Raw genomic sequence first — 26,542 nt, forward strand, 5'->3', positions numbered from 1 at the left:
TTCCCTTTACTTGCAGGGTGGGACCAGCGTGGTCCCTATCTCTTAACCATTACGGGAATCTGATGACGTCATCAGGCAATCGAACGTCCGTTAAATGTTTGACTAAAACGTTTTGTAGCACGCGGTGCTATATGCTGCTTTGCGCGCAACAAATGCCGCACTTTCAAATAAAGTCGCTAGGAACAGCGGAGATCCCAAAAAGTAAACAAAAGTAAAAGTCTAATATCTTGAAAACCGGTGAATATTTTTCGATGAAATTTGGTAGATATTCGTTTTTGCTCTTTCTGAACCGAGCGACATCACTTTCATGCCAATTCATTAACTTTTTTGAAGGTGGGAGGGTCCCTTTAACCGCAACACATGGGAATACATTGCCTGGTGGGTGCCTACCTGTATGCCAAGTTTCATCGAAATCGCCCCAGTAATTACCGAGTTATTGAAACGGGAACAAACTTGGCATCTTTTCCTTGTGTATTTTGCACGTGCAATGGGGGTCACTCACATAGATCAAGAGTATCCGACCTTTGGTAGAAGAGATGCAGCTATCCTACAAAAATTACCGCAAGACAATCGCCCAAGCGGCTGCTGAGATATTAGCCTATCAAAATCGCTACTTTTGTAAAACAGCTTGAACACCCTTGACTTTTCACGTGGCACGTGCCATGACGGTCACTGTGATGTATCAAAAGTATTCACTTACGGGGTAGAAGGGATGGGGCTACCCAGCAAAAAAGACCCCAGGCCAATCGGTCTAGCGGTTGCTGAGATATAAGCCTCTCAAAAGCGTTACAGGCCGGGCTGGGCCGGGCCGGGCCGCTCATACTGAGATTTTTTCCGTTATATTGAAAAGACTCGCTTCGCTCGCTGCGCTCGCTCGCTCGTAATTATTGTACCAAAAAAACGCCTTTTGGGCGAAGGCGAGATAGTGAGCCCTGCACGTGCGGAAAGGTGAGAGGGTACTTCCAACGGGCTTGTGCAAAGCACCCTTCTAACCGGTCGCTAGCGGTGTGCCAAATTTAAACACAATCGGCCCAGCCGTTCCTGAGATCTGGAAGCGGCATTCTGCACGTACGCACGTGCAACCGGGGTCCAAACTGACTCTTGCACGGCACCCTACTAACTGGTCCCCAACCTTGTACCAAATTTGAGTGCAATCGGCCCAGCCGTTCTCGAGATCTGGGAGCATCCCCTGCACGTGCGCACGAGCAGAAGCACCCTAACCGCAACACATGGGAATGCATTGCCTGGTGCGTGTCTACCTGTATGCCAAGTTTCAGCGAAATCGCCCCAGTAAGTACCGAGCAATTGAAATGGGAACAAATTCGGCACCTCTTCTTGTTGCATTTTGCACATGCAGTGGGGGGTCACTGACATAGATCAAGAGTATCCGACCTTTGGTAGAAGGGATGCAGCTACCCTACCAAAATTACCGCAAGACAATCGCCCAAGCGGCTGCTAAGATATGGGCCTCTCAAAATCACTACTTTTCCAAAACAGCTGGAACACCCTTGACTTTTCACGTGGCACGTGCCACGACGGTCACTGAGGTGTATGAAAAGTAGTCAATTACGGGGTAGAAGGGATGGGGCTACCCAGCAAAAAAAGACCGCAGGCCAATCGGTCCAGCGGTTGCTGAGATATCAGCCTCTCAAAAGCGTTACAGGCCGGGCCGGCCCGGCCCGGCCCGGCCCGGCCCGCCCGTAGTCAATTACGGGGTAGAAGGGATGGGGCTTCCCAGCAAAAAAAAAAAGACCGATTGGCCTGCGGTCTTTTTTGTTGGGTAGCCCCATCCCTTCTACCTCGTAATTGACTACTTTTGATACAACTCAGTGACCATCGTGGCACGTGCCACGTGAAAAGTCAAGGGTGTTCAGGCTGTTTTGCAAAAGTCGTGATTTTGAGAGGCTCATATCTCAGCAGCCGCTTGGGCGATTGTCTCGCGGTAATTTTGGTAGGGTAGCTGCATCCATTCTACCAAAGGTCGGATACTCTTGATCTATGTGAGTGACCCTCACTGCACGTGCAAAATACAAAAAAAGAGGTGCCAACTTTGTTCCCATTTCAATAACTCGGTAATACTGGGGCGATTTCGCTGAAACTTGGCATACAGGTAGGCACCCACCAGGCAATGCATTCCCATGTGTTGCGGTTAGGGTGCTACTGCACGTGCGCACGTGCAGGGGGCGCTTCCAGATCTCGAGAACGGCTGGGCCGATTGCGCTCAAATTTGGTACACGGTTGGGACCGGTTAGTAGGGTGCCGTGCAAAAGTCAGTTTGGACCCCGTTTGCACGTGCGCACGTGCAGAATGCCGCTTCCAGATCTCAGGGACGGCTGGGCTGATTGCGTTTAACACGCGCAGTGGAAGGGTTGCGAGCTACGCCCAGTGGAAGAGGGGGGGGGGGCGGATGGCACCCCCTAAGATCTCGGCTCCCAGTGGAGCTAGGAAGACGAAATTTGAAGGGTAGGTGGGGGCCCTTGGGAACTCTGTCGTGTGTGAATTTCATGGCCCTAGGTCAATATCTTCAAGGTAAAATGAGGTCAAATGTGGTCAAATCTGCCATATGAGCGACTTTTTTGCGTTTACACGCCGATAACTCAAAAAGTTACCGGCCGATTTTCTTTTTTCACTATACGAAAGATCATACATTTGTGTGTATGTATGGTGAATTTTTATTTAATCAAACAATAAATATGGCAGTTAGAAGCCTGCTAAGGGTAAGATGTCGCCGGCCGAAAGCGGGATCGGCCGACGCGGGAAAAGCGGCAATCACAATTTTGTGTTTACACACTCATAACTGAAGTTTTTACCGGCCGATTTTCAAAATTCTTAGACCATAAGATTGCCTGTACATTTTTTAGTCTTCGCACCAAATCTGACGCGAATCAAATATAATCAGCGGTAAGGAGCGCGATGTAAAGACGGAACCATCCCTCCCCGGCGCAGTCTACAATTCAGGCAATTTCGTACAATTTCGTAAAGGCTAACGCCGGGCGCCGCGCCGCCGCGGCGGCAGGATGTTTGACTTTACACCGCTATTACTAGAAAAGTTGCGAACCGATTTTCTCATTTCTTGCACGAGAAGATCCGCAATTAATTCTGGACAGGTAGCCAAAATTTCACATTAATATTATGTTTGCGTCGCGAGTTATTGGCGAAAAACAGGAGGGGTGGGCGAAATCCACCTTCCCCTTCCACTGCGCGTGTTAAATTTGGCACACCGCTAGCGACCGGTTAGAAGGGTGCTTTGCACAAGCCCCGTTGGAAGTACCCTCTCGCCCTTCCGCACGTGCAGGGCTCACTATCTCGCTCGCTGGCTCTTCGCCCAACGTTACGGTCCAATGCGGACACGAGGACAGGTGGCGCCGCCGCCGCCCGCATAGCGGCGGGAATGTGAACTAACCTGTTTACCATAGGGGACCCTGTTAACGGCCGCCGTCGGCACCATTTCGGGCTTAGTTTTGACTTTGCAGCGCAATAAAAGGCTTATTTATAATTGAAAATAGACTGGGGAGAGTCGATATTGAATCAAAACTTGATGCTCTACAAAACTAGGCTATTTTCATTGTGATGGCATCACAGACTACACCGCTAACCCCAATAAAGCAGAATTATGTCGCGTCATCGATGATTACATATCATGTTTCTTTGGTATATGCATTGAAAGTAAAACACTTTTTACTGCATCTACGGTGAGATGCTAGAGAAAATTGTATGGCCTACCTAATGGTACCCATTACTAGACAATTAGGTGAAACATGTCGTCGCTAAACTCTCGTAAATTCGTATGTCCGCCTCACTATGGAGCTTGGACCGTAACGAAAGGTGTTTTACTGGTATGTTAGGTTCTAGGTGCTATCTGGTGGATATGGCCTTCAAAGGGCAAATGTCTGTAAGACAAATACGTCAGTAACCTTGACATGCGAGAGGTCACTAACCTGGACCTTGCTTAAAGGTAGTGTGCCACCTTTGAAAGATTTCCCATTTTATTTTTCCTAGGATAAGAAGCTTCTGTTTTTACCTAATATCGCAAAAAAAATCAAAAATGGGTCTGGAATAGTGCCTTTTTCGCCTAAAAGTTTATCGATTTTTCGATATGTATAACAACTGTAGTGGGCTCACCTGTAAACAGGCGTCGGCAACAATCGCGAATGCGGCGCACATGTGACAATAAGCAAGGGTCATTATAGAGTTACGACGTAGGTACGGGAATGAGTTATCAGCTGTCTAATCGTAGACAACACAATGTCGAGCCTTAAACTGTAAGCCTGTATTGGTATTGTTTCTTTTATTTGGCTGTCGAACATTATTTATGGTTTGAAATATGATTTTGTGTAAAATAATTGATATGAAAAAGCCGTATCTTAAGTTATGACCCCATTTCACCACACGCAAGTGGCAGAAATGACCATGATCAGCTGACGCATTTTTCTTGGCCGAAGTCAGAGCGCGCGGCCCGACGCACCACCACCGCACCACAAAGTATGAGCAGAAGCCGCGCCCAAAGCCAGGGCCCCGGTAACGTGAGGTAGCCGAGTCGGGGCAGCGTGCGCTGACCCAAGCCGGGGCCGCAGCTTTGGGCGCGGTCTACCGCATCCCCGCGGGCAGCCCCGTGATATCACATGACACCGGGAGGACGCGCGGCCCCGGCTTGGGTCAGCGCACGCTGCCCCGACTCGGCTACCTCACGTTACCGGGGCCCTGGCTTTGGGCGCGGTCTACCGCACCACCTAACAGGCGTGTTCGAAACCGCAGGAGATGATGATGAACGGGTTTATCGAAACTTGATTGGATGAGCATATCGGTAATAGCGATTTCAGTGTGTGCATTTATTGTTCATAGTGGTGTGAAATGTGGTTGGGGTACGACCGACAACCCGTCGGGGCGAATTTCGCACTGGGGTACTCAAAATTTGAAGAATTTAAGACGTTTCCATGAGTTTTGAAGGTATGGATAAGTTCTAAAAATCCGGTTCTCCTTATCTGGGCCATTAACTCCATACGGTCCAGGAAAGCTGGCACACTACCTTTAAATGGTCACTGACGCTGAAAATCGAAATGATCGCAGATACATTATTTCCGAACTTTTCGCACTTTTCCATCGCCCAACGCGTTTATTAGCGCTTAGAGGTAGCGTTGTCGCTCAGCTATCGACTCTAGGACTTGTTTCGAAAAAGGACTATTTTCCTTTAAAGATAATCTCTATTATCGTGACATAGTTGCCTAATATAAGATCAGGTAACCTATAGGTCAAAGTAATGCATAGTATGTGCGGGAAAATATTTAACAGCTTTTACCTACATGAAAAGGCCATGCTGACAAGTGCCTATCCCAATATTACGGTAACGGTAAACGTTCGGTGCCCACGTTTCTCTATCATGCTACTATCTGCAGCGGTCGGCTGCAGCTCGCGGCGCGCACGATGCGGTCTGGTGACTCACTGTACGAGGGACAGAAGGCGCCGCCAGTCATGTTCTCCCAGCAGCAGCCGGCGTAGTTAGAGACGCCCTCGTTGTAGCCGTAAATGCACCAGTCAAAGTAGTCGTCGATCCAGTTACTGCCGGCCGTGGCTACGTACGTTCTGGAGAGAATAAAAAGTTTTCATTTTATTCATTTCATAGCGTCGTTGACAAGATGACAGCCCGAGGAACGACGGAGTCAATCTTTAAATAAAAAGTGAATGCGTGGCACTTACAGGCTACCGCTCATAATGTAATGAAGAAAAACGTTGCTCATTAAAGTGATCTACGGATCTTTATGGATAAGGTTCAGAAATAGGGACCTATGGAAAGCATTTTGGTCTCAATTTATAAATTACTCAGGCAAACTTCGGCAAGCATTGCATAGTGAAGGGGGTCATTTATACTTGAACACTGACCACCGTCGACTGAGCTGGCGGGACGCTAGCCCCCGTAATTGACCTGGCCGGCTGCCGACCCAGGACACTGGCCTGGTAGGCTGCTGGCGCGAGTCACTGGCCTGGCAGTTGGCGTTGACTGACCTGGCGGGCTGTTGAGCTGCCAGGGTGATCTGAGTGCCGATCGAATTGCTATCACAGTTGACGGTGGAACATATGCGGTTTTGCACGGTCGTCTCGGAGTAGTTGACGCCGTCCCGGATCACAAAGTAGACGGGCGGGCCGACACTGAGATAATCCTGCTGGTACTGCATGGACGAACGGAACAGCGAACGGTCAGACTGAAAACAGGATGCCGCCGGCTAGTTTGCTTCCAAAGAAGGCGTGACTTGGGGGACAAAGCGGCCGTGTTGGCGATTAGTAGGTATGCTTTGATACCGAGCCGTTAGTTATCCATATCATGCCTAACTATTTTTTTGTGATATTGATGAGTTCAGAACAGTGAGGAAGGATCGTGAACCGCCGCTTTCTCATCGATCTCACAATCCCATGCCCCAATTCAACCTATCATCTCTCACCTTAAACACTTTGAGCATATACGAGTCGAGCGGCATAGAGAGCTCCTGGTCCAGTCCGACGTCGATGTAGGGCACCACGGCGAAACTGGAGCACAACCAGCCGAGGAACACAAGCAGCACAACGCCGCGCGCACCCGTGTTCATCAGCGCCGGTGCGTAGAAGCCGTTGAACACTCGGTACAAGATGGGCTCCTGGGGAGTCTCCGGCTTCTTGGAAGCGCGCACGCAGCACACAATATCGAACCGGTTGGCCTGGCGCCGTTGGAAAGAATAGATTAGCAGTGGGAGGGTAGAGCGGAGTTCAGCGGAGGGATGGTCAAAAGCAGTGCTTTGGAGACGAGGTGCATGCCACAAAGTGGATCCATAAAATTGTAACGAAAGTTGTATGCATTCCACAATAAATGCTGTTTTTGACCAAAGCTAAAAGCATTATTTTTTCGGTTGCGAGTTGAGGTATTGAGCGAAAACACTTCTTTGATAAGTTTATGGTCTGTATGTTTCATGAAGGGCGCCCCCAGCCTCTCTACTACAACTCACATCCTGTCTTTTAGCGTCCAGGGTGAGCAGCGCCACGAAGCAAGAGATTTGAAGCAGGAAGTCGAACAGCAACGAGAGGCCGGCAAATAGCGCGAACACGCGCACCGCCGGCATGTCGATCAGAGCCCCTGCGCCGTAATTCGGAAGCCGGTCAAAAACGGCACGAGGACATCGGTCACATACGATACAAATGGCAGACACTCATTGGCATCTGCATCAATCATCGAGCATCATGCAGACATTTAGCAGTCGATAAGCAAACAAGCCCCACGTTGGGCGCCATAACTCACTATACGCCATGGAGGCTACCTGATAGTAATCTTCCACCCGAGTTCATGTGTTTTAAGAATAATAGCCATTCAGAACGACATATTCTCTCTAGTACCTATAATGAGTTATTAGATATAAGTATAACATGCTTCGTGTGGACACTTCAGCAATGTCTGCTAACAATTTTTAGATGTAAATATCAATACTGATCGATTATTACGCTGCTGGCAACCAACTACTGAACGTTTGTAGTTGTACTGGAACGTCTTACGTGCAAACTTGTTAGAGGCGAGTGCACGTTTGTAACCTCTTTCTGCTACTTCTCCCGAGGCCACTCGGCTGCCACTGACCGAGGAAGAAGCAGATGGATTCCGATGAGGCCGAGAGCAGCATGGAGGGCGCCACGCGGCCCACCACGCGGCCGACAAACTCCTCGATGCTCTCGCCGGGCTGGCGGCTGTCGCGCTGGTACGCCTGCACCAGAATGAAGATGTTGTCCACGCCGACGGCCAGCACAAGGAACGGGATCACCTCGATGACGATCAGGGTTCCGGCGACGCCGATCAGCGCGTACACGCCCAGCGAGGCCAGCACGGAGAAGATGACTATGATGACGCCGCCCAGAGCGAGTGTCACCTTACTGTCCACCTGCGGGGACCGGAAGTTAGGTCTTATTTAAAGCTTAATGCAAAATAAGAGGTGGAAATATGCGATTTAATGGAAATTGGAAATTATAAATAAATAATCACATATCGTGCTCAGTGGTTCTAAGGTGACCAACGTCTAGCATTAAGCATAAAGATTCAGGATTATAATGTTGAAAAAGTCAAGCCTCAAACCGAGTCATCCTGGAACTGAACAAGAGTAAAGCTAGCGCAGCATTTCCAGCGCCCTGCGTGTCGGCGGTGGGAGGCGGACTGACCAGCAGGCTGGAGCAGCTGTTGTACTGGCCGAGTGCAATGCTGATGTAGATGAACATGATGACGTAGGAGATGAGCACGGTGACGGTGTCGGTTTCGGACTCGCGCGCGATCTCGTCCTCGATGGAGCGCTCTGTGTAGTAGGCTATATCCATGTTCGGGTGTTCGTAGTTCACCATATAGTCCAAAAACCTGCCGTCGTTCCGACAGCGATCAGACCAAAAATGAACAACGTTGAGATTTAAGATGCAAGGAGTAGTATACGGACTTCTTATAGCAATGTTATTCGAAATATACAAAGCATAGTCGAGCGTGCACCTTAGAAATAATAAGTATGCAAGCTGTCATACCTAATCATTAAGCAATTTCAAAGCAAGGATGCATTCATTTCACATCCTATAACATTTTCTTCTACTTAGACGGGAAAGATGAAAACTTAAGCAACATATCTTGGACGACATTTTACCCACAGTCAAACTCGAGATACCAAGCATACATCGGCGTGACCTCTCACGACAGCCGTCTCTGGTCGTATCCCGCCCAGCGCACTCACGCCTCTGGTCGTGTTCCGCCCAGCGCACTCACGCCTTCTCCCATGCCATGGCGCGGCCGAGCTGCTCGGGGTCTTGCGTGTTGTGCACCAGGAAGGTGACCAGCAGTGCCGTGGCGTTCTGGTAGTGCACGTCCGCGTCCAGCATCTGACCCGGCTCCAGAAAGCCGCCGACGGCAGTGTACGGGAAGCTTGGCCCGCCCCACGTCGACATGCACGGCAAGTAGTTGTAGGCCGAGTCGAACTGCTCGGTGGGCGAGAGCAGGCAGTAGCGCACATGGTCCAGGTAGTTGACCTCGAAGCCGGCCGAGTCGGTTGTCGTGTAGTTGAGGTTGTCAGGGTCGTCCTGGAAGTACTCGCCCACCGACTGGGTGGCGCATCGGGTGATGTCCGGCAGCATCGGACGGAAACAAATGTCCTCCAAACGCACCGTCTCATTCTTGTACTGGCCCGTGATCTGCGGGGCAGTACGGATAACCGGTGGGTCAGCTGAAGTTATATAACGCGCAAGTCTTTCTGGGACGATTGGAGAAATCCTAAAATGGCCATTCATGAGCTTACATTCAAGTGCAACCGCGGCATTGAATGGAAGGAAAGGGGCGAACGTGGAAGGTCTTGAGTTTATAAAGAAAGCAACGGCACATATTTGACGGTTCTCACTCTTCATTATGCATTAAGTACGCGCATTGCACGTCCATTATGCTTTCGCCCCCAGGGCGAAATATCTATATCTATTTCGATCGTTTTCCCCTGGGGCACCTTAGCGAACAACAATACTAGCAGATACGAATCTGCTCGTTTGATCTAAGAACCTAAAGCCAAAGCCTGACCTCGTCTGAGATGTGGTTCTGCAGCTTCATAACGTCTCGGAGCAGCTCTCTGTCGAAGGCAGGTCCAAAGTGCTGGATGCCCAAACTGGTATTGTGGTCAATCTGAAACAAACACATCAGTCGGCCGCGAAATTCGATAAAACATCGAGAGCGTAACATGGATATGAAAGCTGTTTAAATCAAAGCAGTCTGCATGCATTGTGTGACAACAATTATCGAGACAATTTAAACGCTAAGGTCAAGCGGATTAGCTCTTCTGTCAATGAATTTACCTATCACTTGCACGCTCGTTTACAAGTAGCATCTGTTCCTGGATACAAGTTATACCTATAATTAAACAGAGGATGCAGCACTGAACTGACCGGATCGAGGCCCTTAGCGCGGATGATGAGCATCTCGGTTCTGTAGAAAGGGCCGAACTGTTGGTCGTAGTAGTCCTTTTCGAGCCGGGAGCGGCTGGTGGGCGCCGCCCACAGCTCCGTGGGGTCGGTGATGATCTCCAGGTAGATGGCCGGCACCGACAGCCCCACCGACACCAGCAGGCCGACGATCAGCGTAGGCACCGGATGACGGGCGAAAACTGACGGAAACGGCACAACGAGGTTATATGTATACAATGCTGTTTTCTACCTAACCAATCAACGGTAGGTAAACATATCTTCTCTAGATGTTTCCCAAAGAAATGAGATTTAAAATTCTACTTGGCTTTAGATCATGAATTAAATCTTAGAAATATAAAAATGTGGCATAACTGTTTCATAGAAGTGGCTCGCAAAGAACATAATTGTTGTGCACTTAACCCTCGCCCTGTCGGGGGGGGGGGGGGGGTGATGCAACCCCCCTAAAGTTTTTCCAAGATAGTGTAAAGCGCCTATGGAGCAACCTTTTTACATATGACCTGAAAATGTCAGGTCCGGGTGACCTTGGGCATGTCACCAGGTCAGAAAAACCGGAACAAGGTCATGGTCAAATTTCATTTTTTTATGCACCTGTCCAACTCACGGTTTTGGACTGATTTCCTTCAAACCTTCAGGATGTGCTAAGTTCACCGAATTGTATGACATATAGTTTACTTTTTTATGTCACTGACCTGAGGTCAGTTAGAGGTCATTACGTCGTAATGTTAAGCCTATGGGAAAATATTCAATTCGGAAAATACTGGAGATATCCGCTTTGTTCACTTTTGTGCTTTGAAACCACAGTACTGAACAGCATGTCACTTGGTGCTTTTTTATTTAGCGTATGTACTTAACCATGGGTCAGGTCAAATGAGGTCAACTGAGGTCAAATAACGTTTTTGCCAATAACTTGGCACACAATGACGCTAGAGCTTAAAAATGGTGTCATTGTGTTCCTGGTGATCAGCCGAATCCAATGATATGCGATATCCCGCGACCCGTTGGGGGGGGGGGGGGGGCAAAGGGCCTCCCTGTGGTTATTTGAAGATAACTCAGAAACGGTTGCGAATTTCGACTTGAAACTTTCAGTACCTCTCCGGATATCAATTTTACACAACTGAAAAAATTAGGTCCCAGGTCATCTCAGGTCACGAGCTATAGAGGTCAAACTGAGGTCATGTTCGGCGATTTTTCGTCGAAAAAGTTGCTCACGGAGAAAAATCGCAGAAAATCGGTTGCAACTAAGCGACTCAAAAATTAGACCGTAGGTATTAAAAGTATGGCAAACAAAATGGCTATCTCGAAAATTCCAAAATATTAAAATCTCTAGATCTAGGGATTTTCTAACTAAAAATTTAGATTTCTTGAGATATTTTTGAAATTTGGGGAAATTTTCAAAAAAGCGGAATATATGTTACAGAACTCCCTACTAGCCTTACACATGCCAAAAATAAACAAACTATCTCTAAAACTGCCTGAGATATAGCAATTTGAATGACTGAAAAAGTAGAGACTGTTCTTATGACGTCACAACATTTTCGGTATTTGTGCTTGAAATCAGTCAGGAGTAATATTTATGATTCTTATCAACCCCTTGCTGACTGAATATGATCCTTTACGTGACTAAAGTCACTTTTACGTAAAAAGTTGTTTTTTGTTGTAAACCGGTACAATTGGACCTTATTTGACCTTCCTGTGACGTCATAGGTGCAAGAAAAATGGTCAAGGAGGTTTCTGAGGATGCATATATATATATATATATATATATATATATATATATATATATATATATATATATATATATATATATATATATGACATCAGACATGTCTTCATAAAGACTCGAATATTCACAATTTAACATGCCTTTCCTAACGATTCACCAATGTGTTTTCTGATTGGTCGAGGCTGACCCCTGTTGTGACGTCACAGGTCATCATCCACTTGGGTGACTATCCACATGCCAGATCTATCATATACCTCATATCCAGACCCATTTTGAAAACTTAGATTTCATTTTTATGACCAACTTCTCGTCATTGCCAATTGGACTGATTTGACCTTATTTGACCTCCCTGTGACGTCAAAGGCCAAATATCAAGGTCATCGATATCCTATCTTGTGCATCTCGATGAGCTCTTTCGATTGCCGTTTGAGTTTTTCCGATCCGGCTATTGGTTCCGGAGATACGACGGGGGGAGGGAGACCCTTTGGTCCCCCTTCCCCCCAACAGGACGTGGAACCTGCCAAACCTCAACGGGGCGCGGGATATGATGCAATTTGGTTAACTTGAACTTAATTAATTCATTAAAGTTTACTTAATACTTAGGAAAACTTTTAAGTACACTTAAGCAAGCAAACAAGTATATCATTCGACGCGCCTTGACGTGCTGAGTTCACATGGTGCTTTCTTTTGTTCTACCTTAATTAGATCAAAAAGTATAGGCGAAAAACTTTTGACCTATTATTAGCGAATTTTTTACATTTATACCCTCAACCCCAAACCCCCCTAAATATTGACCTAGAGCAACCAAATTTGCACAGGGGCGAGACTACAGGGAACCCACCTACCTACCAAATTTGGTGTTTCTAGGTGCCATAGGAGCCAATCGCGAGAGGGGGGGGGGGGTGCCAGGCCGTGTTATGAAAAATGGCCTGCCAGGGCGAGGGTTAATTTCTTGCATTACCTTAACCCGCGCACCGACGGGGGTCTGCGCCAACTTAGTACCGACGGGGGGGGGGGGGCGGATGACCGCCCCCCCTGAGATCTCGAGAACGAAGCAAGATAGCGACAAGCGGTAAACGGCATCGGATACGCACGGACAAGGTCTACAATTTTTACTAAGGTCATTTTCAGGTCAGGTCAAAGATGACGTCACAGGGGTCGAAAAAGTCAAAATGGCGGCGCTAGATATGGAGAGGGTTTTTCTCGAATAACTTTCGAAGTAGTCAAGATAGGAACAAACTAAGGGCATCATCGTGATCCTCTCGTCAATCCGCATCGAATGATATATATGTTGACCTCGAAAGGTCAAGGTCAAAGGTTGACCTCAGGTCACGTGACCTCGAGGTCATCATGTATATTATTCGATGCGTCTTGACGAGCTGAACACAATGAGACCATCCGCGTGGCTGTATCTTGTTCCTGTAAGGAGTTATTGGCAAAAAACCTTTGGTGACCTTTGATGACGTCACATGACCTTACAGCTGCCCAACAGCAAAACAGACCTCAAGGTAGTGAAGGTTGATCGTATGTGAAGTCACGTATGGTATATGGGGCCATTCCGACCCGTTTTAGTGGTAAAAACAGGGAGTTGATTTTTCCCCCATTGACTTATAATGGGGAGGTCGCGAAATTGACCTGACCTTAGGTCACCGACATCAAAATTCCGAGATATACAAATTGTAGCTACTAATGACCTTATAACATCCTGCGACTTTCAAAGGCCTCCGACATCTACTGTAGCTCTGGCACGGTGACAAAGTTGCAAAAAAGTGACTTGAGTTTGGGTCATTCAAAGTGACCTGGTGACCTGACCTTAAAAGTTAGGAGGTTCAAACTTGCACACCATGTGTAAAATTGATGAGAGAATAGTCATACCAAATTTCGCGGCGCTACGCGCCGCGGTTTTCCCGCTATCCGCGAAAAACCTCAGGGGGGGGGGCGGATATCCGCCCCCCCGTCGGTGCGCGGGTTAATACAGGTAAATGATAAAACGGCCATGTTTTTGGTCTACAGAAAACATAGGTTAAAATAGGAATATCAATCCTATATAATATCAATAGGACACATGAAAGCTAGGCCATAGCCCCACGGAATAAGTCTGACGTTAAACGTGTCTACCCTGCTCAGATCCACACGACGTCGGCTGAATTCGGTTCGACCCACACCAGTGGCGGTGAACGGCTAGTTAGACAGGTTAGGCTAGATGATGAGCAGGTAAGAACAGAGTAGACAGGCAGCCGGTGGCAGACTCACACGTTCCGACGTGTGTGAAGAGGTTGACGAGGGTGCGGTCGGTGATGGCGCCCCAACGCTCCATTCGCGACGGCTCGCCGATGTCCACCTCATAGCCGTCGGCCAGCTTCGGTGCGCTATTCTCAAAGTGGGAGGCTGCGCACAGAAAGTGGAAGAGTTACATGCCACGTCGGTGTCATTGCTGAACAGCCGCCCGTGTTCATGCTGCGCTTTATGTATAGCTAAAGGAATTTCATGTCTCATCAACTGCTGATATCTCTAGGATAGCCTCGGGCTGAAGTCTGGTCTGCCACGTTAGAGCGCAGTTGATAATGGTATAGCGACACTAATTCACATGTAATTTTTCAGTCAATAGTTATAGGTAGTGTCGTCTCCCTCTCCTGCCCTTCCTCCCTCCTCCCTCCCTGCCTCACTCCCTCTCTATCTCTCTCTCCTCTCTCTCTCTCTCTCTCTCCCTCTCTCTCTCTCTCTCTCTCCCTCCCCCTCTCACCGGTCCTGCGGCGCTCCCAGAGACTGACGCAGACGATCAGCAGCAGTGTCATCACGGCGAACACGGCCACCATGACGACCACGGTGCCGTAGACGGCGCCCACCATCCACGGTCCGCTGGGCGCCGGCAGCGGCGGCAGCACCGGACACGACTGCACGCAGTCCGTGCAGCTGCACGCGTCGATCGACTTCTGCGGGCGCCGGCACGGAATCGCACCGCGGTTAGGTGGTGTGGCTCTGGCACTGCATACAGTATACATCACACACTTTACAGTTATGAGTATTTGGTAGACAGAAACTTTTTGATGAATATGAATACCTATAGCTCATATATGTTCATGTACTGTTCGGTTACAGACGTCTGATTCCAATCATGTGAAAGTAGAAAGAAACAAATGCGATGAATGTACAGGTCTCGCGGGTTTTAGCGGTAGGTTTTGCACCTAGAGAATTTAGTGTCCTTCGGCTATATCTTCGTCGTCTTAAACTTTTAAGTGTTGAAGATGCGATCGACTTGTTGGATAACAAGCCGGCCATGATCGTGTAAAATGGCTTCATCGTAGATCGATTAGTTTCTGAGATATAACCGGAAATGTAAAAGTGCAAAACCTATCGCTTAATCTCGCGAGACCTGTACGTACATACCTACTGGTACCTATCATTCGCCAGGATGCGACAAAATAACAAGAAATTTGTTTGACCCTAATAAAACTGATGCCAGCTCTTTTTTCTAAAAACGCTATTTACCGCAAACCAAGCTCGTCACTCATGTTCTTCACCCACCTTTTGGGGCAACACTTAGCTTAGCTCGAAACTTAACCCTCGCCCGCACATGGGGGGGGGGGGGGTTGCCACCCCCCCCAGGTAGTCTTTCTGCTCTGCACTCAACATTTTTAGAGCTAGAAGGCTGATTTTTCGTATAGCTGCTCCTCTATCCTTTCTTGATGTCCACTGAAAATTTCAAGTTTCTGTGATTTTTGGTTTCGGAGATATGACCTTGTTTTTCAGGTCATGCCATGACCCAAATGGCCAATTCTCAACATCTTGCGTTTGCCATGGGCCTTATGAGCTTTTGACACCCTGATTTCGGCCTTTTTTGCCAGTCTTACCTCCCACCTATCATGGAACATGTTGTTCGACGATGTACAGGGGCAAGGTCAGGGTCAAGGTCAACCTAGGTCATCTAAGATAATTGCGTTTTAGGCAAGTTGAATTTACTTTTTTTTTGAAGTTTTTTGACTGCATTTTTGGTAAAAGCTTCTCAGATCATGATTTCATGTAATATGGACCCAAAAACAATCGGTGCACACATCAGTATACACACAGACACACACAGACATACAAACACATATAATTGACCTTGACCTAACTTGACCTGAAATGACCTCAGCAGCAAAATTCTGGTCGGGTAGTGTGACAAAGAGGTTCTAGCTGGCTTGGCACCAGAAAACAGCATCGTCATCGGTATTTGATAAGCAGCACACTTGATATGCAACGGTGACCCAAAACAGCAACATTTTTTAGTTTGACCTGACCTGGAAGGTCAATGACTGACCTGAAACGGTAAAACTGGGTATCATTGGATTCGTCTCTTCCCAAAGAATCTTTTTGGTCTTTACTGCTAAGCTCTATCTCCAACAGGAACGAAATGGCGCGGGGGGGGTGGCAGCCACCCCCCCCATGTGCGTTCTAGGATGGGAAAATGGCATGTGCGGGCGAGGGTTAATTTGGGTAGGTTTACGCGACGAAGGCTTTCTTGCGCTGTGTGCAGAAGACTTCATCCCTTCAGTAGAAGCCAAACACCACGGCTAGAAAATCGTACTGGCTCCGACCTCTGTGCAGCCGCGGACGACAGAATGTCTGATCCCGGTGTGGATTTCCCCGATAAAGGATTACGTTTACGGTGTAAGTGCAGAATGCAGATCACTTACTCCGAACGGGTTTGTGATGCTGCTGTTGCACGAGATGATGGGCGGGTTGAGGAACTTGAACGGCGCCACGTCCATGCCGTCCTTGCCGTAGACGTAGTCGATCATGAACGGAGCGTACGTGTTGTGGCCCATGAAGTCGTACAGCCTGCCAGAACGAGCCGCGATGGTCATATAGGTATCCTATCTCAAAGCTGCTGACAGAGTTACAGCTACGATCGAGTACGAGCAGTAATTGCCCATACCTTTTCGGGACACACGAGCTCTGACATTTCGGGGTGCACGAGTACGCCACTTTTCAAGAGTGAGAGTAAAGTTATATGGCACGTGCAGTGCTTACCTTTCTGGCGTGCACAGGTACCAGCCCCACTCGCCGCACATGGTGCCGAACGCGGGCGAGTTGGTCTGCGCGTTCTGCACGCCGGAGCACGTGTCGTACACGCCGTGGGTGTAGTTCTCGTGGATGTAGTACGATACGCGCACCAGGTACGTCTCGTCTGCCGACCCACGCGGCCAATTCATATCACCCAGTAGGAGTTTGGTAAGAATAATGCGTCAGTTAGTTATTAATAATGCCCGTTATTCGGTCCTCTTTAAACTTAAAAAATGAATAATGCCTTAACTCCGCATTGCACATTATTTGGATAAAGTCCAATTTCATCGTCATCCAGCTTACTATTTGTTGCGTCGACGGCCGTTTCTGTAACGTCAATGAAGTCGGACTGGTTGGGCGAACAGGACATCTCGCAGATAGACCTGCGGAAGTTGTAGTAGCACGTGGGACAGCGGACCAGCTGCGAGGAGGCCAGCACCAACGAGGCCTCCATTTCGGCGATGTTGACCGGGTCACAGCAGAGCTCCAGCTCCTCGTCAGGGTCTGTGGTGGACAGGAGGTGTACATTGAGACCCACCGGGTCACAGCAGAGCTCCAGCTCCTCGTCAGGGTCTGTGGTGGACCGGAGGTGTACATTGAGACCCACCGGGTCACAGCAGAGCTCCAGCTCCTCGTCAGGGTCTGTGGTGGACAGGAGGTGTACATTGAGACCCACCGGGTCACAGCAGAGCTCCAGCTCCTCGTCAGGGTCTGTGGTGGACCGGAGGTGTACATTGAGACCCACCGGGTCACAGCAGAGCTCCAGCTCCTCGTCAGGGTCTGTGGTGGACAGGAGGTGTACATTGAGACCCACCGGGTCACAGCAGAGCTCCAGCTCCTCGTCAGGGTCTGTGGTGGACAGGAGGTGTACATTGAGACCCACCGGGTCACAGCAGAGCTCCAGCTCCTCGTCAGGGTCTGTGGTGGACCGGAGGTGTACATTGAGACCCACCGGGTCACAGCAGAGCTCCAGCTCCTCGTCAGGGTCTGTGGTGGACAGGAGGTGTACATTGAGACCCACCGGGTCACAGCAGAGCTCCAGCTCCTCGTCAGGGTCTGTGGTGGACAGGAGGTGTACATTGAGACCCACCGGGTCACAGCAGAGCTCCAGCTCCTCGTCAGGGTCTGTGGTGGACCGGAGGTTGAGACAAAACAGCGCTCAGGAGCGTGCAGCCTGCAAAATTTTTAGGTATGTAGACGCAATGAAAGCTCATGAAATTGCTATGCTGCTTTTAAGTGATTCGTGAAGCTCATCCGCCAAAAGTTTCAGACAGTCCAGACCTGTGGAGCTGTCCTACATTCGGCTTACCTTTCCCCTCCCAGAAGAAGGGACAGATGTCTTTCAGCGTGGTGAGCGACTTGGTGTCGTTGAGCAGCTTGGCCGGTCCTTCATAGGGACAGTTGGAGTGGGAGCCCATGATGGTGGCGTGGGTACCGCAGATTCCGTACCAGCGGCAGTGGCCTGCCGACGCGCGCGCCTGTCGACATCAGGTCGACGACAGCAAGCGCCGCAGGTTAGGGTCTGGGGGTGTTGGGTATTGTGGTATCGGGGTGTTAGGCCGTAAAATTTATGACTCGGTGAAATTCACAGGATGGAAACTTGGCTGTTCTGTGCCCATTTTTTATTTTTACACCAGCATTTGGCGATGGCGAGTTGCGCATTTGTTGAACCCGTCATTCTCTACCTCCCACAAAGGGGCAGAACTGGCCAATGACAATGGAGATGGACGAATTAACCCGCGCACCGACGGGGGGGGGGGGGCGGATATCCGCCCCCTGAGGTTTTTCGTAGATAGCAGGAAAACCGCTGCGCGTAGCGCCGCGAAATTTGACACGACTATTCTCTCAATAATTTTACACATGGTGTGCGAGTTTGAACCTCCTACCTTTTAAGGTCAGGTCACAAGGTCGCTTTGAATGACCCAACCTCAAGTCACTTTTTTGCAACTTTGTCACCGTGCCAGAGCTACAGTAAATGTCGGAGGCCTTTGAAAGTCGCAGGATGTTATGAGGTCTTTGGTAGCTACAATTTGTTTGTCTCGGAATTTTGATATCGATGACCTAAGGTCAGGTCAAATTCTCGACCCCCCCATTATAAGTCAATGGGGGAAAAATCATCTCCCTGTTTTTAACACTAAAACGGGTCGGAATGGCCCCATAAACCATACAAGACTTCATATACGATCAAACTTCACTACCTTGAGGTCTGTTTTGCTGTTGGGCAGCTGTAAGGTCATGTGACGTCATCAAAGGTCACCAAAGGTTTTTTGCCAATAACTCCGTACAGGAACAAGATAAAGCCGCGCGGATGGTCTTATTGTGTTCAGCTCGTCAAGGCGCATCGAATGATATACATGATGACCTCGAGGTCACGTGACCTGAGGTCAACCTTTGACCTTGACCTTTCGAGGTCAACATATATATCATTCGATGCGAATTGACAGGAGGATCACGATGATGCTCTTAGTTTGTTCCTATCTTGATTAGTTCGAAAGTTATTTGAGAGAAAAAAAAACTCCATATCTAGCGCCGCCATTTTGACTTTTTCGACCCCTGTGATGTCATCTTTGACCTGACCTGAAAATGACCTTCGTAAAAATTGTAGACCTTGTCCGTGCGTATCCCATGCCATTTTGCTTCGTTCTCGAGATCTCAGGGGGAGGGCGGTCAACCGCCCCCCCCCGTCGGTTCTAAGTTGGCGCAGACCCCCGTCGTTGCGCGGGTTAAGGCTTCGATCATAACCGAGGCCTCTGGCGAAAATCAGACGAGCTAATTCAATCCAGAAAAATACTTTTTTGTAGCATGAACAGTTTTCAATTATTGTCTATGTTATCCCGCGCCGGGCCGGTGCTCCGCGACTTCCGCGCCGGGCCGGGGAGGGATGTCCGAACACCCCCTTCTAACTCGGCTCCTGGGCCACGTAGCGACACGCGGTAAGCGGCATTCGAAAGAACGGCCAAAATCGGGACGAAGACATTCAGTCATTTCTTAGGTCAGGTCAAAGGTCAGGTCACCAGAGGTCACCAAAGGTAAAATGTTGGCTATTTCAACATTTTGGAAACTGCCCGCGGCTAACTTGGGAACCGATAGAGCTACAGCGCCGCGGAAAAGCGCATTCGATAGCTCTTTTAACGTTCTTTTGCTAGTAAGTCCTCAGATTTGACCTCAGGTCAACGGTTTAGCCTCAAGAGTGTAAAAACTAAAAAATATCCGCTTTTACGAAAACAGTTTTTCGGCAATAACTTTTGACTCAAAAGAGCCTCGACATTTCTTTTGACAGGATCGTGTTCCTCTCGTCAAGACGCGTCGAATGAAGTATAATTTGACCTTAAAAGGTCAACTTGAAAAAAATGACCTCAGGTCAAGGTCATGACCTGACCGGAAAAGGTCATGTTGCATATCAGTCGATCTGCAACGTCGAGCCGAACACATCTAAGGCGTTTTAATCGCTCTAGCATGCCTCTATCCAGACTTGTGCCTCGACAAAAAATCAAGTTCCCAGATCCGCAAGATCCCACACAATTTCAGAATTTAAGGATCCGAGATCCCCAAGATCCCATACAAAATCACATTGCAAGATTCAAGATCCCCAGGATCCCACGCAAATTCAAAATATTAGGGTCCAAGTTCCACAAGATCCCGCGTAAGATCAGACTTTCACGATCCAAGATCTCCAAGATCCCGAGCAATATCAAAATTATAGGATCCAAGATCCACAACTCACAAGATTCAACGCACAATAATAACCCGCGCGAGGCTGGGGTCTCCAGCCAAACGCGCGGGGCTGGGGGGGGGGGGTAAATTTTACCCCCCCCCCTGTTATCTCCCGAACTAATGGTCCGATTTGGAAAATTCAAACGCCAATCGAAAGCTCTCATCACGAACTACTAAAAACATGTACTTAATTTAAAGTTTGAGGTCAAGGTCAAGGTCAGGTCAAGGGTACAAATTGAAAGTTTATACAGTATCGGCCTTGCACCGTAGTTGCCGAAGAATGGAGTCATGGACTGAGACTGATCGCCCAAAACGTGTTCTTAGGCTACCAAGACAATATTCGTTGCATACAATATCATTCAGAGGTCAAGGTCAAGGTCAGGTCAGGTCAGGTCAGGTCACCAAAAAACAAAATATAGAAAAGGGCATGTGCGACACATGTTTTATGGGTCATTTTACTCATAGAATTCAATAGGCACACTCAATAAGTGATATGGACCACCTCTGGATGAATTTCAGGTCGAGGTCAGGTCAAGGTCAGGTCAAGTGAGGTCAAATTTTGAAGTTGGTTGTTAAGGCCTAAAAAGGTGTCTATCTGATGCAGTTTTTCACGGCGAATCGAATGGTGCTATTTTTCTTTCCTTACGAGGTCTAGAACTTCCAAAAAAGTCATTTTTACAAAAAATTTGTGTGTCGTGACGTCATAAAATTTTGAATAACTCCCACATTTTTGAACCGATTCTTCTAAAATTTGGTATGTAGGTGCACATAGACCACTTCTCTGACATGTATTCCGTTTTTTTCGATAGACTCAAAATTTTGGATTTTATAATGATTTTCCCAAAAAAATCAGACTTTTGAAAAAAATTAGGCCAAAATCCAAAATTTTCAAAAAACCGAGATAGCCATTTGATAGACAAAGTAAAATTACGTATAACCTTTTTTGTTACGTCTTGATTCCTTTAAAAATGAAGATGTTAGCGGCGTTTGAACTTTTGCCGTTTTTTAGGCGAAAATGGCGAACATGACGTCACTAAAACGTCAATTTCTCAAAAATTTTCCGACGGATTTCGCTCAAATTTTAAGGGAACGTGTCAAATTCATGTAAGAAAAGGTACTGGAAGTTTGGCGGCGCTGCGCGCCGCCGTTTTTGAGATATCGCAAAAATTCGCGAGGGGGGGGGGGGTACAATTTACCCCCCAGCCCCGCGCGGGATAATGTACATATGATGTTTCATCTGTTATTTGTAACTGCAGACTGCAACTGACTCAGTTCTAACCATGGAAAAGCACTAACATGTTAAATGGACATGTACTAATGCCAGTGATGTAAATTTCAGAATTTTTTTGATGTACATGTTTGTGATGTAAATTTAAGAAATCTTCGAAACTAATGCCAAACTGATACCGACCAAACTTTATATCTATCATTGATATATAACAAGCTCTGCTTGCACCAACATACGACGCCAGCTGGCAAATAATCCAGTTAATAGTACGGCTCACAAAGCTATGTTGTGTTTATGCTAAATGCTGATATATACTTTGAAACCTCGAGCACCTTAGTTAGTAGAGTATGTCTTCCTTCCAGTATAAAGTGAGTTTAACAGTTGTACACCATGTTAATGTTTTGCACATTGGTTTCCTGGCTAGATATTCATCCTCAGTAGATTTGAATTTGCTAGCAATATATAGGTTTGGTAGGCATTTAATCATGTTAGTCTGATGTGTAAAATATTCCTGTTAAAACCAGGATCCAAGATCCCCAGGATCCCTCAAAAAAGGATCCAAGATCCCTAAGGTCCCTCGACAAAATGATGACCAGAGATCCCCAGGATCCCTATGCAAAACCTGAAGTGCTGGATCCAAGATCCCTCAAGATCCCGGATCATGGATGCTGCAGATCCTGGATTCTGGATCTTTTTGGGATCTTGGCACAAGTCTGCCTCTATCAGAAATTATTAGCAAAAACTGTTTGATACTATTCGTGACCTGAGATGACCTCGGGGAAACAACGAGGGGTCACAGTTGCCATTTTCCGGTTCAGTGTATCAATTTTACCTGCATCTCGATGTTTGAGAGTGTCTAGAATGGCGTTCGTGCATAACAGACGCTTTTCAATTTTCTCCCATTGACTTATAATGGATCGAGGCCGCAAAATTAACCTAACCTTAGGTCACCGATATCAAAATTCCGAGGTATCAATTTTATAGATGCTGTTACTCTTATCACTCCCTGAAAGTTTCAAAGCAATCTTTCAGTCGTTGTAGCTATGACGAGCAATCCTATTTTTTCTCAGGTGAGGTCACTTGACGTGACCTGGTGACCCGAGCTTGGGCGACCTGGGTCTGAAATTTTCACAAAATGTGCGGAAAAGATACACAGACAATTGTGCCAAAAATGGCGGCGCTCCACGCTGCGGTTTTTGAGATATCGGCGAAAAACCACAGGGGGGAGGGGCGTTCAAATACCCTCGGCCCGGCGCGGGTTACTGTGTCTATGGCAAAAAAATGTGGCGTGAAACTTTTCAGAAAAGTACCCTAATCGCACTAAATAAGCTAACCTCGCTAGGCTATACGTTGCCTCACAGTACCATTCGCTAAGCATGTCATAAAGTAGTTCCAAGTGCTGCCTGTGAGTCTTCATTGGTAGGTATCCAATTACAGATGGCATTGATCTCGCAGTTGCTGAACTCTTTTTTGTCTACCCCACTTAAATTTGGCGCCACGCAATCGCGTGTTACCGCCTTAACCCCTTCATGCTACACAAAAAGGTGTTTTACACAAAGTTTCGATATTTTTTGACGGCTGAATCCCTATCGGTAGCGGCGAAAAGTGGGCACTTCTTTTATTTCTTTCGCTTATTTCGTATTATTGCGGCGTTCGGTTTACCCCGGCGAGAAGTCTATCGTGTTCTCTTTTACGTCTTATGCCCACATTGTAATATATATAGGTATTCGTGGCTGTTGGACACGCGGTTGCCAGGCAATGTGCGCAATTCAAGTACCTGTCAGTCATATTCACGTGTCATAGCCACTTGTCACCGATGTCGGATCATTTTGCTATCATAGCCTGACAACATCGGTGCTGCATTATTAACCTTGACCTTTGTTCTCGTCCCAAGTCCTGTCGATATTTAAGGAGTTCCTCACTATACGGAATAATCTGTACACACTTCACGGTGAACTGCGTGGCCGTCTATCCGCGCTGTCTCCCAGTGGCGCACACTGACGCAGATAGACAATCTCTCCCGATATCTCACTATCGGAGACCCTCAGCCGGCCCCAGCCGGCCTCTGTGACACCTTGCTATCGACCACGCCACAGGCATGCTTTCGTAATTCCCACCGGCATGAGTCGTGGTTTAACACTCTGATTAGCTACATGAAACCGGTAAGGTTATCGGAATCTCCAGTCAACCGGATGTTGACTATCAATATGATGACTGTGACCTCACATCGGTTAGTTTTCCAGATAGGTCCTTACTCATTCAGTGATGACGTAAAATGCCACCTAGGAATTGCAACTTGACGAAAAACAAGAAGACTACATCTGCCATCCAGGTACTTTTAGACACATCCTTATTATTAAAAACAGGCAGGAACTATATGGCTTGAATGTTGGGATAAATGTAAACATCATTTAAAGTTGAGTTTTTAAACGAATAAATAAAAAAACATAGAGATTGGGGTGAGACCACCTGTTTCCTCCCCTTCCATTGGTTTTGCCAATGAAATCATAGGCCAGGTTTACCAACAGAAAAATAGCCGCCTGCCGGAATTTTTTGCCTAAGGGACGTTTCACATAAAAACGCGATTCGCACGTAAGCGGATAGGGTTTCACCGTTTAAACTCCATATGTGAAATGGTATTTAGGCAAAGAATTCCGGCAGCGGCTATTTTTCTGTTGATAAAACTGGCCTCAGCTCCAGTTTTATTGGGGGGAGGGGGCATGGACAGGACGGATTTTAGCACTGTATCATATACCGAATTACTAAGACACCGAATTCAACATTCAATGAGAAAGAGATATGTACATTTCAGACCACGGAGACGTGCGTTTGATCCATTTAGGTAACCCATGAAACATTGGCTTTTTCTTTCATGGCTGGGACTGCACAAATCGATAAAAATGCCTCAACATTTCGAGTCATAGGTACCTAACAGTGAGTAAATTGTAAAACAACATCAGCCGTCATTAAAGGGACAGTATCACCATTTTGATGAAATTTGACATTGCATAGGCCCCACCTTTCTGGTCCGGGAACTGAAGACCGATCCTCGAAGCTCCACACCGTTATCCCGCTATCGCCGCTCAAAGTACGAAAAGTGTACCACACTTTGAATTGCTTTGAATCGTGCTTCACTATCTTCACTGTTTAAATGTTTGCGCCGTTTTGAATTGACCGCCAGTAATAAAACTTTTACCCTGGTCATTTCATCAAATTTTATAAAGCCAAAACGTTTTTCGCACTTATTCATCACCGTTAAATTCATTAAATAGTCGTAGGCAATTTCCGCTGTTTCCTTCGGATTCTAGCGGCTCAACAAAGGAATTCCTCCAGCTTGAATCACAATCTCCCTCCAATGTATGACGTTTATCACGTGATTGTCACGTGATATTTTCTCCCATTGTCAATTGTCACGTCCAATTGTCACTCCCTCCAATTGTCACGTTATATTTTTATAGGCAATACCTAAGGCTACCTCTCCCTAAGGACAACTCAATCAGAAGAACGACCGCGTAAGCGTAGCGTCAATAATGTATTATCTGCGCCAGTTCTGTAGTAATTTTGCATGCTTCCAAACTGGCGGCCATGCTTGTATAGTGGTGGTTCGCTCATGTAAATGAATCATGAAAATGAAATGTGGTTGCAATATTTTTCACCGAGTTCGCTCCTCAAACTATGTTTTTGTGATTCAGAAAAATAAGAAATGCTAGTAAAAAAAAAATCAGCTCCATACATGGATTTTTTTTTCGATGATACTGTCCCTTTAAAAGATAAAGAAGGCACGCGAAGGGTATGAAAAGTAAATACGTCGTTGAACACAGCTGGGCAGAAATAGTGTCGCCTCACCGTTAGAAGAGCCATCACCACGGCTGTCACCAGCATCATTCTGGTGAGACCCATCTTCGTCAGCCAGGTGAATTCCTGAAAAAATGCAGACATTTAGCATCATGTACCATCAGCGCACCACATTCTATACGCATACGCAAGCGCATACGTGTAAGTGCGTTAACGCTTTAGTTTGCTTACCAGTAAACGTTTCCTGTGAGAGCTCATCCCCTTTAGCCCAAGTAAAAGTATGGAATGCTGGATTTGTTTGGGACATTCATCGTGTAGGGCACACACTGCCACTTACATACATAATCATATATGTATAGTTTCAGAGGTCGCATTAGGCTGCCTGACTATATGTAAGAGTTATAGAATAGCATCTGATCAGAATGCTTATGATATTCAAGGGCGGATCCAGCCGGCCGTCTTGGGGGGGGGGGGGGCAACCGGTTGGGACTAGCCAAACCTAGGGTACCCCCAAATCTAGTTTTCTCACCGGTTTTAGGCCACTTATTTTTCACCCTTCGCCTTTTCATCGAAAAAACGAAACAAAAACATTTGCAAAAAGTGAGATATTTTGTCTCAGCTGAGTCAAGGAACTACCTTTTTGGTAACGTAGAATAAAGGCTTAAATCTTCCACATGAGCTGTCAAGCCAGGTAAAGAGGGGGATTTTTTCTTAAATGTTTTCTTCCCTTTAGTTTTCCTTTGTGACCCACAACCGCTAATTCAGGGAGGGCAAGCTGCCCCGACGGTTCCTAGCCCTATGAAAAGTTGTGGGGCAGCGCCCCCACGGCCCCAGAGTTGTGGGGGCAGGCTGCCCCCACTGACCCCAGCTCCCGCGCCCATGACCACAAATTTCAGGCCCATGGCCCGGCGTCGAGCTCAAATTCAGACTCGGCAATGTTGATGGTGTGTCCGAGTTCAGACAAGCTGAGCTTATGCTGGGTTCAGCTATACGCCTTGAGCTATACTCTGTTCCGTTTCAAGTTTGCAGCCGAAGTGCCCTGCTGAAAGAAGTGCGTGATTTCTGTACATACAGCTCTTACATTTTAAGACGCGAAT

The 26,542-nt window shown here is 47.4% G+C and overlaps 1 protein-coding gene across 1 annotated transcript in view; it reads right to left on the minus strand.

Annotated features, from left to right (window-relative positions):
* LOC122379643 (NPC intracellular cholesterol transporter 1-like) overlaps positions 1-26,542 on the minus strand; it is a 47,066-nt gene that overhangs the window by 11,648 nt on the left and 8,876 nt on the right. The window contains exons 2-17 of the mRNA XM_043361989.1: positions 25,497-25,571; positions 18,018-18,186; positions 17,012-17,212; positions 16,676-16,832; positions 16,339-16,483; positions 14,409-14,598; positions 13,919-14,053; positions 9,904-10,121; positions 9,542-9,643; positions 8,747-9,168; positions 8,164-8,353; positions 7,592-7,889; positions 6,972-7,099; positions 6,435-6,686; positions 6,001-6,164; positions 5,441-5,580 (exon numbers count right to left, since the gene is read on the minus strand). Coding sequence (XP_043217924.1) covers positions 5,441-5,580; positions 6,001-6,164; positions 6,435-6,686; positions 6,972-7,099; positions 7,592-7,889; positions 8,164-8,353; positions 8,747-9,168; positions 9,542-9,643; positions 9,904-10,121; positions 13,919-14,053; positions 14,409-14,598; positions 16,339-16,483; positions 16,676-16,832; positions 17,012-17,212; positions 18,018-18,186; positions 25,497-25,550 — 2,965 coding nt within the window. The 5' untranslated portion in view covers positions 25,551-25,571. The remainder of the gene's footprint in view (positions 1-5,440; positions 5,581-6,000; positions 6,165-6,434; positions 6,687-6,971; positions 7,100-7,591; positions 7,890-8,163; positions 8,354-8,746; positions 9,169-9,541; positions 9,644-9,903; positions 10,122-13,918; positions 14,054-14,408; positions 14,599-16,338; positions 16,484-16,675; positions 16,833-17,011; positions 17,213-18,017; positions 18,187-25,496; positions 25,572-26,542) is intronic.

The sequence above is a fragment of the Amphibalanus amphitrite genome, unplaced genomic scaffold, assembly GCF_019059575.1.
Source record: "Amphibalanus amphitrite isolate SeventyFive unplaced genomic scaffold, NRLGWU_Aamphi_draft 000082F_arrow, whole genome shotgun sequence".
Taxonomy (NCBI): domain Eukaryota; kingdom Metazoa; phylum Arthropoda; class Thecostraca; order Balanomorpha; family Balanidae; genus Amphibalanus; species Amphibalanus amphitrite.